Source organism: Suncus etruscus, chromosome 5 (assembly GCF_024139225.1).
Source record: "Suncus etruscus isolate mSunEtr1 chromosome 5, mSunEtr1.pri.cur, whole genome shotgun sequence".
NCBI classification, from domain to species: domain Eukaryota; kingdom Metazoa; phylum Chordata; class Mammalia; order Eulipotyphla; family Soricidae; genus Suncus; species Suncus etruscus.
This window is the reverse complement of record NC_064852.1, coordinates 10621850-10634253: the sequence shown is the minus strand read 5'-3', so window position 1 is coordinate 10634253 and position 12404 is coordinate 10621850. Positions and strand designations below refer to the sequence as shown.

The window sequence follows — 12404 nt, the reverse complement described above, 5'->3', positions numbered from 1 at the left end:
GCTTTACTGTCTCTCTGGCACTACTTTTTTTTTATTTAAATATTTTTTTTATTTAAACACCTTGATTACATACATGATTGTGTTTGGGTTTCAGTCATAAAAGGAACACCACCCATCACCAGTGCAACATTCCCATCACCCAAGTCCCAAATCTCCCTCCTCCCCACCCAACCCCCGCCTGTACTCTAAACAGGCTCTACATTTCCCTCATACATTCTCAATATTAGGACAGTTCAAAATGTAGTTATTTCTCTAACTAAACTCATCACTCTTTGTGGTGAGCTTCCTGAGGTGAGCTGGAACTTCCAGCTCTTTTCTCTTTTGTGTCTGAAATTTATTATTGCAAGAATGTCTTTCATTTTTCTTAAAACCCATAGATGAGTGAGACCATTCTGCGTTTTTCTCTCTCTCTCTGACTTATTTCACTCAGCATAATAGATTCTGTGTACATCCATGTATAGGAAAATTTCATGACTTCATCTCTCCTGACAGCTGCATAATATTCCATTGTGTATATGTACCACAGTTTCTTTAGCCATTCGTCTGTTGAAGGGCATCTTGGTTGTTTCCAGAGTCTTGCTATGGTAAATAGTGCTGCAATGAATATAGGTGTAAGGAAGGGATTTTTGTATTGTATTTTTGTGTTCTTAGGGTATATTCCTAGGAGTGGTATAGCTGGGTCGTATGGGAGCTCGATTTCCAGTTTTTTGGAGGAATCTCCATATTGCTTTCCATAAAGGTTGAACTAGACGGCATTCCCACCAGCAGTGGATAAGGGTTCCTTTCTCTCCACATCCCCGCCAGCACTGTTTGTTCTCATTCTTTGTGATGTGTGCCATTCTCTGTGGTGTGAGGTGGTATCTCATTGTTGTTTTGATTTGCATCTCCCTGATGATTAGTGATGTGGAGCATTTCTTCATGTGTCTTTTGGCCATTTGTATTTCTTCTTTGTCAAAGTGTCTGTTCATTTCTTCTCCCCATTTTTTGATGGGATTAGATGTTTTTTTCTTGTAAATTTCTGTCAGTGCCTTGTATATTTTGGATTTTAGCCCCTTTCATTCACAATAGTGCCACACAAACTCAAATATCTTGGAATCAACTTGACTAAAAATGTGAAGGACCTATACAAAGAAAACTATAAAAGTCTGCTCCAAGAAATAAGAGAGGACATGCGGAAATGGAAACACATACCCTGCTCATGGATTGGCAGGATTAACATCATCAAAATGGCAATACTCCCCAAGGCGTTATACAGATTCAACGCTATCCCTCTAAAGATACCTATGACATTCTTCAAAGAAGTGGATAAGGCACTTTTGAAATTTGTTTGGAACAATAAACACCCTAGAATAGCTAAAGCAATCATTGGGAAAAAGAATATGGGAGGAATTACTTTCCCCAACTTTAAACTTTACTACAAAGCAATAGTTATCAAAACAGCATGGTATTGGAATAAGGACAGACCCTCAGATCAGTGGAATAGGCTTGAATACTCAGAAAATGTTCCCCAGACATACAATCACCTAATTTTTGATAAAGGAGCAGGAAATCCTAAATGGAGCAAGGAAAGCCTCTTCAACAAGTGGTGTTGGCACAACTGGCTAGCCACTTGCAAAAAATTGAACTTAGACCCCCAGCTAACATCATGTACGAAGGTAAAATCCAAATGGATTAAAGACCTCGATATCAGACCCCAAACCATAAGATATATAGAACAACACATAGGCAAAACTCTCCAGGACATTGAGACTACAGGCATCTTCAAGGAGGAAACTGCACTCTCCAAGCAAGTGAAAACAGAGATTAACAGATGAGAATATATTAAGTTGAGAAGCTTCTGCACCTCAAAGGAAATAGTGCCCAGGATACAAGAGCCACCCACTGAGTGGGAGAATCTATTCACTACTTTTTTTTTTAATTTTTTTTTTAATTATGAGAACAAGGATGCAAAGAAAGAGGACAAGGTAAAGTTACAGTGGAAGGACAATCACCCATAACATAATTCTCAGAAGTTCCCTTGCTGATATCTTAACTTTGAAATTTCAGCCAAAGAACATTAAGATAAATAAGACAGAATCCATGTACAATTACTTTGTCCCTCAAGTCCCCAGATTGTAACACATTATAATATTTCTTAACAGCACACAAGGCAATCTAAAGCCATAAAACATACGTAACTCCTTAAACATTACAGGCATAGTATTTTTTTTACATTTCCATATACATGCATATTAGCTTAAGTTAACCTCAAATTTTAAGTGGGTTCTTTTTAAGGATTAGAGTCAAAGGAGTACAATAAAATGGTGTTAGAGTGGCAATTGTTATTTGCATAGGCCCACCAAAATATGAGGGACATGGAAAGAAATAACCTTGGCCTAAATACAAAGAGACCCGACCCCTGAAGTTTCCTGGCACAAGACCAACTCTAGGCTCCAGGCAAGCTAGATCGTCCAATCCAAGACACTGTCTGTAGTGCCAACACACTTTTATTTTTCACACAGTCTCTGTTGTTGGTATCATGTTTCTGTATTAAAGATCCTGGAATCTTCATATCCTACATTGAAGTCAGGATGTGGAGCGTCCTCTCGTTTCACCTCACAATCAAAGGGCAATGCAGGGAGCCCTGTCCTGTAAGCAGGTCGTTGTTGTTGTTAAGTCTTCTCAGTGTTAAGGGAAGTCTCTTTTGAGCAGGTCTGATGTCTGAGCAGTGTAGGGTCTTCCGTGGTAGAGGATTGGTTCCAGATGATGTTATAGACCAGACTGGATGTTTCGTGGATGGCTTCCCTGGTTCAGGGGTGAATGGAAAATGCCCTTTCTTCAGAGGTCTGTGTCTGGCACTACTTTTGATCTATTTGACCTCTGATGCCCACTTCCCATCCTGTGTGATTTCACTTCTTCCAGACAGTGAAGTGAGACTGTCATTGCAGGGCTCTGTGACACCCCCAATCACAGTGAGGTCAAGGGGGGGTCTTATAGCTACAAAAACTGACTGACTCATGGGCTTGGGGTATCTCATGCCCTTGCAGCCCATCTACCTCTGTACTGGGCATGTGAGGTGGCATTTGTGTTATTTGGAGGTAGGTCTGAGGAAGACTGACCAGCTCGGGATGGCACTGAGGTCAGGGCTACAGTTCGGGGGTGACCCCATACTAATCACTGGCTGAGTCTGTGCCTCCCGGACCTGAAGAGTTGAGGAGCCAGTGGTTTCTTTTCCGACTCTGCCCCCTTCACCCACTTCCTACGACCCCTCTCAACTCTTTGCCCAATGAGTTTCCTGAGAGGCAGGAAGTGGCTGTTATACTGTAAGAGCTGCACCAAGAAGCAGTAACATCAGTGTCCACCTGCAGAAGAGCTGACATTTTCCTCACTATGCACAGGACAAAGGACAGTGGGTGAAGAAAACAAGTATGAGGCCTTTTGAACTCGCTTGGAGACCCTGCCTTGCCATACCATTCATGTGGGTGGGGACCTTCCCCTGAGATGTCACTGGGCTCCAGTCACCTACTCATTCACCCCTCCTACCTAACTGCCATGATCCCCAGGGCTGCAGCAGCAGAGAAAGAAATCTGGGCTGGCCTTCCTGGCCATCCTGGTCCCCAAGGACTACTAGACAGTCCTTACATGGAACAGGGCCCAAGCAGGGCAGACCCTGGCTGTTCTGGTGTTGTCCTTCTTCCATTTGGGGCCCAAGAGTCCCTGACTTTGTCTTTGTTTTTGTTTGGGTTACACCCAGCTTACTCAGAGCTTGCTCCAGACTCTGTGTTTAGAGGTCACTCCTGATGGTGCTCATGGAACCCTATGAAGTTCTGGGGATGGAACCAGGGATGACTGTGTGTAAGGCAGGCACCTGACCTCTAGTACTATTTCTTTTCTTTTCTTTTCTTTTCTTTTCTTTTTTTTTTGGGGGGGGGGGCATACCCACTGAGCTCAGGAGTTACTCCTGGCTCTGAGCAAAGAAGTCGCTCCTGGCTTGGGGGGGGGGGAGGCATATGGGATGCCAGGGATCAAATCCAGGTCCATCCTGGGTAAGCTGCATGCAAAGTAAACCCCTACCACTGCGCTTTTGCTCTGGCCCCCACTGGTACTATTTCTCTGGTTCCACAAATCCCTGACTTTTTGCTCCCTGTCCATAGGTCACAATATGATAGACAGAGACTTGGAGCCCTCCATGGTCAGTGCCCCTCTACATGTCCTGTAGCAGCAGCTGCTATTCTTGCAGCTCTGGGATCTTGTCCTTTCTCCTCCTATCCTCCCCGCATCTGTGATGTGCATGATTCGTAAAGTAGTGGAATTGTTGGGAGTTTCCCAAGTTGCCAAGAAAGATGTGAACTCCCAGAGTCCCTTCGGGAAACCTGACTAGTATGCTTTACAAGTGGAGGCATCTTAGGAAGCAAGAAAGTAGGGATTCATCAGGTTCTAGTCCTTGTGTTCAGGACTTTTGGGAAAAGGTGATGTATTGGAGTTTCAACACACACACACACACATATATATATTCCTATGAAAACACACATACATGTGCATACATGGCAAGCATAAATGTACATACACAAACATACACCATAGCGTGGTGCTACTTGGAATCAAGACTCTCAGGGAAGGAAGTCAGTGGTTATGAGCACAGTGGTTGTGAGTGCAGTGAGGAGAAGGTTCAGGCCTGGCTGGTGGGGGCTTTGCCCACATACAGAAGCAGCTGATACTGATGCTTCCTCTAGACTGGGAACTGAACCCCAGTTTGTGCTAGAAGAAGCCTGTCTCTGATGCCCTGCCCCTTTGCCCAGGGCCTGGAAAGTGCCCCCATGAGCAGGCTGGACAACTAGTGAGGAAGGCAGAGGGGAAAGGGAGTTTGCTGTCTTGTTGCTACTCCCACCTATTGTTCCAGAAGGTCTGAAGGTCAGATCTTCTGAAGTCTCAATGAGGAGAATTTCCTGATGTCTTCAATTTGAGGCTGAGCTAAGAGGTCTGACCAGAATGTGGGTTACCAGAGAGGGACTCCATGGTGGCTGGGATCAGGGTTGGTCCCAGCTCCATCTTTGTCCTGGGGTTGCTTCCTGTCCTGTGGCTCATGCAAACAGGAGATTTCTCTGAAGCTTCTCAGAGGTTTGTTTCTCCCCACACCTCACTCATGCCTACCATGGGGTGTGTAGGAAGGGGTGAGCAGCTGGAATGAGATTCTTTCATGTGTGGGCTGCCACTCACAGTATCCCCATCTCCATTGCCCAGAATCAGGGACCCCCAGTAAAGCCAAGTCCTCTGTGGGCCTGGGCAAGAAGTCTCGACTGATGAAGACAGTACAGACCATGAAGGGTCACAGCAACTACCAGAACTGCCCGGGCCTGAGGTCACACGCGCCGCACTCTAACTACGGCACCTACGTCACCCTGGCCCCCAAGGTCCTGGTGTTCCCCGTCTTTGTCCAGGTGAGCAGCTTGCTGGAACCATCCACATCAGTTTCAGGTATAAATCCCCTGTGGGAAAAGATGCCACTTCATGGGCTCAAGAATATGAGGCTTCCTCTCAGGGAACAGGGACGTCCGGCATTGAGAGGATTCCTCTAATCTGCCTCCTCAACCTCCCGTTCTTCTGGGATCAGCCAGACACATCAGTGCTGCTGTTTGCTGAGGCCTAATTCTGTGTGGCTTGTGTTGGAAAAATGGCCAAGGGCAAGCTGTGAGGCCTGAGAGCTCGTCAGCTCTCTTTGGTCTGAGCAAACACAGTGCCTGGTTTTAGTAGGATCTTGAAGTCCATTCACCCTTTCTTTCTTCGTTGTTTCTTCTTTGCCATGTGCCCACCAACTCAGGCTTTCCTTAGACACAGTAGCTCATACACTCCCCACGTCATGTGCTCCGTGCGGTGGTGGCAGCACACTATTTTAATCTGTGGCCATGGCCTCTTTCTATTTTATTTTTTTCAAAGCAGGTCTTTATTCAGACTTGTAGGTTATGTCGACTTTGATTGCTATAAATAAGCCTGTGATGAAAATCCCCACAAGAGGATTGTGTCTCTGATTATGCTCCCTGCTAGAAGTTTCTAGAACTGTAATGACCAGCTCCTGGAGCATAAACATTTTACAGGCTCTTTAGGCAAATGACAAATTGTTTTCCAGAGAAAGTTCAGCCTCTCTTGCACAGTATCACTGTAATGTGTCCTCCACCCCTGCCTGCCTCAGTTTTTCTGACCATCCCAGCCCTGCCTGGGTCCTCAACCCAGATTTCAGAATTCACTGTAGATGGCATGGCAGTTTCTTCCCCAGACAACCATCTCATCATAGTCTGTCCTTCACTTTCCTTCCTTTGAGTTTAATGAAAGTCTTGGCATCCACAGGAATCCATTCTCATTTGCAATCATGTTTTCCAAAATTGTTTGGAATAAAAAGCCTTTCTGTGGCAAAACATATCAACCACAGAAGGCCTAAACTTCTATGTGCATTTTTTAAATTTTTTATTTTGGGGGTGTGTGACACATTTGGCAGTGCTCAGGGCTTACTCCTCCTTCTGCCCCCAGGGATCATTCTTGACAGGGGAAGGGGGCCATATGGAGTCCTAGGGATTGAACTGGATCAGCCATGTGGGAGGCAAGTATCCTACCTCCTGTACTATGTCTCCAGCCCCTTGTAAAGTGAACTGCAACCAAGATGGTGAGACTCGTCCATCACCACCACCCCAGTTATCTCACACTGTCTCTTCTCACTGGCTTGAAGATTAGCTTTTTCTTGCCTTTCTGTCATTTTTACTGGAGCTGCTGCTTTGGGACGGTTCTACCCCATCTCTGTTCTTGGGGGCTCTGTTGCTTTATCAGGTGCTTACACTGAATTCACATTCTTCCTTGTCACCTTTCTTTCAGCCCCTTGCTCGTGTTGAGTACCTCAAAATCCCAACTCTGAGTACTACAGAATCAGAGCTCCTGTCAAAGGAAATCCTAAGGAGGGGCTTTATGTCTTCCATCCCCACCCCTGAGTGTAGCCCAATTGGTGGCTCAGTGCTTAGAGGTCTTTCTCTGGGTCTGTGACTTCCTCAGAGGCTCTGGGACAGGATGATGGGCATTGCTGAGAAGTCGAAGGCTCCTGTTGGCTCATATGTGTGGTAAAACCTGGCCTTGAAGAAGACACAAGCCATCCTCCCCTGATCCCTGAGAAGACCAGGCCTAACTGTAGGGACTTTCCTGTGAGGAAGACACAGGACTGACCACAGGGCTCAGGGGGCTGGGAGGAAGCCCACTGAAGGGGGAAAGGGCAAATGGGCATGTGGTTGAACTTCCTGCCAAAGGGTTACTGTCGCAGGGTCTGGGGGTGGGAGGTGACAGCTGCCATTCTGCATGAGACAGGAGTGTTTCCATTCTCAATGAGTGGGCGAATGGGTTCTTAGTGTGGGGAGGACGTGGCTGGCTTTGAACACTCTTTGTTGTTCAGCCCTTAGATCTCTGCAACCCTGCACGGACGCTTCTGCTGTCAGAAGAACTGCTACTGTACGAAGGGAGGAACAAGGCATCCAAGGTGAGCAAGCCAGACTCCCCGGGAGGCTTCCATGCCTCTGGTGGTTCCATTTCAGCCCCTGTCCCACTGTCTTCTACTCAGCTTTTTCAATCCTTAGGAAATAGGGAGCTCACCACCTCCTGACAAAGCTGCATTAGAACTTTTTTTTTTAACTTTATTTATTTATTGATTGGTTGATTGTTGGACCATACCCAGTGGTGCTCAGGAGTTACTCCTGGCTCTGTATTCAGAAATCACTCCTGGCAGGCTGGGGGACCAAATGGGATGTCTGGGACCAAACCCGGGTCTGTCCCAGGTGAACCACATGTAAGACAAATGCCCTACTGCTGTGCTATCTCTCCGGGCCTTTAGAAAGTTTTCATAGTCCCTGATAACTTTGGCTTTCAGGGTGGAATTGCTACGACGCCTGTCTATGGCACAGGACTAAGTATGTGGTTTTCCCTGGGCTCTGGCTATGCCCACAGGAGCTAGGAGGCCAGGCTTATCATGGGGATCTCATGCACCCATGCCTTCCCCCGAGCCTGTCTGTGGATCCTGGTCCTGCAGCTTAAGTCTACCTGGAAAGAGAAAGGAGGGCATGGGCTTTCTGCAGGTGACATCCTGAGTCGGATCTGGCAGCATGGCATGGTTGGCACTGCCAGCCAGCTCAGGGCTGTGGATAGTTCAGGAAACTTGAGGGCAGAGAGCAAAAGGCCAGCTCTACCTCTCAGTGGGGTCACTTGGCACCACTCCCTTCTTTTTTATTTTTTGGTTTTTGGGTCACACCTGGCAGTGCTCAGGGGTTACTTCTGGCTCCACGCTCAGAAATCGCTCCTGGCAGGCTCGGGGGACCATATGGGATGCCGGGATTCAAACCAATGACTTTCTTCATGAAAGGCAAATGCCTTATCTCCATGCTATATATCCGGACCCTGGCACCACTCCCTTCTACATCAGTGTTTTCTGGACACTGTGTGTGTGTGTGTGTGTGTGTGTGTGAGAGAGAGAGAGAGAGAGAGAGAGAGAGAGAGAGGGAGAGAGAGAGAGAGAGAGAGAGGGAGAGGGAGAGAGAGAAAAAATATGTGATTGTGTGCAGTTGTATTACTGTGCATATGTGAGTGTCTGTGTGAGTGTGGGAGTCTCTGTGAATGTCTGAGACAGTGTGCCTATGTGAGAACGAGGGTGTGAAAGAACAGGTGTGTAAGTGTGTCTCAGTGTATGATACAATATATATGAGAGTGTGTGTATGCGAGAATGAATTGTGTAAGATCATGTGTGTGGGAACATGTGCGTGAGAGTGCATTATATAAGAAAGATTGTGTGTGAGTATGTATTTGTGGGAATGTATATAAGAGTGTCTTATATACACTGGAACCACCAGGGGCCGGAGAGATAGCACAGCAGTAGGGCTTTTGCCTTGCATGTGACTGACTTAAGAAGGACCCAGTTTGATTCCTGGTGACCCGTATGGTCCCCCAGCCTCCCAGGGGCGATTTCTGAGCTCAGAGCCAGGAGTAGCTCTTGAGTGCCACTGGGTGTGACCCAATAATCAATCAATCAATCAATCAATCAAGTTTAAAAAAAAAAGAATGTCTGAGTGTGAGACTGTGTGACTATGCGATGTCTATATAGTGTGTAAAGAGAGAGATCGAGAGAGAGGATGAGAGAAAGAGAGTGTCTGTTGGAAGCAGCAAAGGTTATATGAACGCAAGATCCCCATCAATATCACCATTCTGGAACATTCTGTATAATTGTGTCTGATGCAGTGAGCTACCGATATTTGTTTCTGAAACTAGGCTAAAAGTCATGTCTTCCAAACAGTTCGTCCCTTTCCGGGCTGCTCTGGGAAGACGGCATGAGTTTCCCTATCTCGGCATCTGGAGTTAAGTCTTAGGATCTCTTCCTTAGGGGTGTTCTTAGGAACCTCAATCTGTCTACTAAATTAGCTGTGTGTGTATGTGATTGTATGAGCAGGATTTGAGTTTGAGGAGCAAGATGCCACAGAGATCAATGCTTGGTGAATTAGTATTGGTTCAGGTGGCCAAAGCTCAGGAAGTGAGATGTGGCAGGAATTCCCAGAATTCAGAAGAAGGCATTTGGAAATATCAACTCCTGAAACATAAAGACACCTCCATTTACGTTCTTGTTTACCTACCCACCACCAAGTCTTCAAACGCTGAGCACCCATGGGATCATCTCACCCACATGCGTTCTACACACTTGATTCCAGTCAGCTCTGATAGCTTCCACCTGAGAGGCATAGTGGTCTACACTGTGAAAATGAGGAAACTGAGGCTTCTGTGAGCTGAACTGGACTCCTGGGGTCACCATGACCAGCAGTGCTTCCCATAAGGCGCCCACTTGCATATTTGTTTGAAAACAGACAAGCCAATGTGCACCAAAGCCCAGAGTCTGAACTCAAAAATATGTTCCCACAATCTTAGTCTAGTGATTTCTGCAGCTTTATAACTGAGATTGCTTTTGAAGAGCAAGAAAATGATCTGGAAAAAATAAAAGCCAAATCAATTCCATTTTTCCCTTTTGATATACAACAGGGAGGGTATGTGGAGCTAGGTGTCTGCTATTGGGTTATTCAGGGCAAAAACAAACATCAGTTTAGGGCCAGAGAGATAATACAGCTAGTAGGGCACTTGCCTTGCACATGATTGACCCAGTTGCACATGGTTTGATCCCTGACACTCTGTAGGTTCTCCAGAACATGGGCCCTACCAGAAGTGGTCTGTCAGCAGAGAATTAGGAGTAAGTTTTGAGTAATTTGGGCCCTCTCCTCTGAAAATGAAACAAACAAAAGACATCAATTTGAAAACTAGTAGTACTTCAGGGTTTGGTTGGGTGTTAGGAGTAATTCTTGAACTTCAAGAAGTCTATTCTTGTGACTTCCCTACGACTTTGCTGATGGTGGCATATGAGCTTGCTCTCAAGTCTATAAAGGTGGCCCCTCCTTTGGCCATGGTTTTATAGAAAAGTGCTCCCTATAGGTTTAACAGAACCCTGCTAGTCCTCGGACTGAACCTGCTCCTGCATTCCAGTCTTTCATGTTGACTTGATGTCCCAGATGTTATGAGCTTGAAGATTGTGCTTAGAGATGAGCATACTGGACCAGTCTCCCTAAACTGTCTGTGCAAGCTCTCCTGAGCATCTAAAATGTAGACAAGCCATTGTACTTGAGGCTTTGGCACTGTGTGTGCCCAGGACTTCACTCACAGACTAGTGGAGTTGGCATTAATAGGGTCAACTAAGGTCTTTTCTGCCAGCCCTGCCCTTGGGCAAGACTCCCTGGAGATTTGCCTTGAGCTCCTTGAGAGAAGTGACACCCCTTGATTGTAAATGCTTCCTCAGCCTTGAACTTCAGATGTGCCCTCAAAGCAAAGATAGGACGGGCATCAGGTGTCCCCAAGTCCAGCTGTGTCAGGTGGCAGGTCACTGGGTCTGAAGATACGCCTTTCTTCCTCTTGGGCAGGTGTGGCTTCTGCTGGTGAGTAGCGAGAACCCAGCCTGCCCTCGCCTGGCACGCTTGCCCTTCTACCCTGCTTCCTGCTGTGTGCCAACACTGCCCTTTCCCTGACCCGACCTTTGGGGAAATTCTTCTTACAGGTCGTAAGCACTTCCTGTCTAGACCAGGTTCTCAGCTCTGGGGATCGGGGCCAAAGCAGAGCCAGGCACTTTGCGCACCTTGCTCAGGGCCCTTCCAGTTCTCTTGGAAATCTCATTAGTTTGGGGCTTTTTCAGGCTTCTTCCCCCCACCCCAGCCTTTCCACCACTGGAGGCAGCTGCATGCAGAGCCCCCTGGAGCAAGGCAGTCGAGTGTGAAGTATGTACACTGGGGGCTTCGCCTTCTCCTTTCCCATGCATGGACTTGTGAGTCTTCTCCTCAGATCCTTCTCAATGCAGGGGTCCTTGGCTCTGCCTCCCTCCACTTGATGGATTTTTGTCTCCTCTGCTCATCTTTAATAAGTCTTTCTTTGTCTTTTTCATGTTTACTTTTTGGGCCAGATCCAGCTGTGCTCAGGGATTATTCCTGGCTCTCTGCTCAGGGATTATTCCTTGGTGACGCTCGAAAAAACACTTATAGTGCCAGGGATCAAAGTTTGGTTGGCCACATTCAGGGCCAAGAAAGCACCTTATCTCTGTTCCTATCGTTCTGACCCCTAAAACATACATTTTTTGAAAACTTTACTTATTTATTGATTGGTTGGTTGGTTGTTGGGTCACACTCAGCAGTGCTTAGGGGTTACTCCTGGCTCTGTACACAGAAATCTCCTCAGTAGCAGACTGGGGACAATATGAGATGCCAGGAATTATAATGGCTTCCTCCCCAGTAGGCCGCACGCAAGGCAAACACTCCACTGCTGTGCTTTCTCTTTGGCCCCAAACATACATTTTTTTTTAAGTGACAAAAGTAGCAGATTTTTGACCCAAATTATAGTAAGTTAGAAGTTCGGCAGTATAAAACCAGTTTTAGAGTGAAGAATGTACTAGCTTGGGCTTTAAACAAGAAAACAAGTATGAAAATAGGCAAGCAAATGCATTCATTATGTTTTACAAAACTACATGATACTTGAGATATTTTGAACTTGGCACTGTTTTGAGTCATGGTTGATAGATTTTTTCAGTTTGACTCTCATCCTTCTCTTTTATCCTTCAAAAAGCAGCATAGCATTCTGCCTTTGTAGAACAAGCAGGCTTTAGTCCTTCGTTGCTCTCTGGATGCATGTTTTTGTGCTTTCTTAGTCTGCTTTAGATCAATATTTCTGGAGGTGAGAGCCTTAGAGGTGGAACTGGGGAATCAGAGTCTCAGAGCAACCTGTTCCATTGGCCCTTGTGAGCTTTCGCTTCGATTCAACACACATAAGGTTCCCTTCTTAGCCAACCCCTGCCAAGCCCTCCTGGCAGCTTCTTTCTTCAGTAGCGATCA

At 46.3% G+C, this 12404-nt stretch overlaps 1 protein-coding gene across 1 annotated transcript in view; it reads left to right on the top strand.

The window, feature by feature from the left end:
• The window catches only part of RGS3 (regulator of G protein signaling 3), a 140626-nt gene that overhangs the window by 49089 nt on the left and 79133 nt on the right, over nt 1–12404 (top strand). The window contains exons 13-14 of the mRNA XM_049774164.1: nt 5221–5417; nt 7406–7489. Of these exons, the coding sequence (XP_049630121.1) occupies nt 5221–5417; nt 7406–7489 (281 nt within the window). The remainder of the gene's footprint in view (nt 1–5220; nt 5418–7405; nt 7490–12404) is intronic.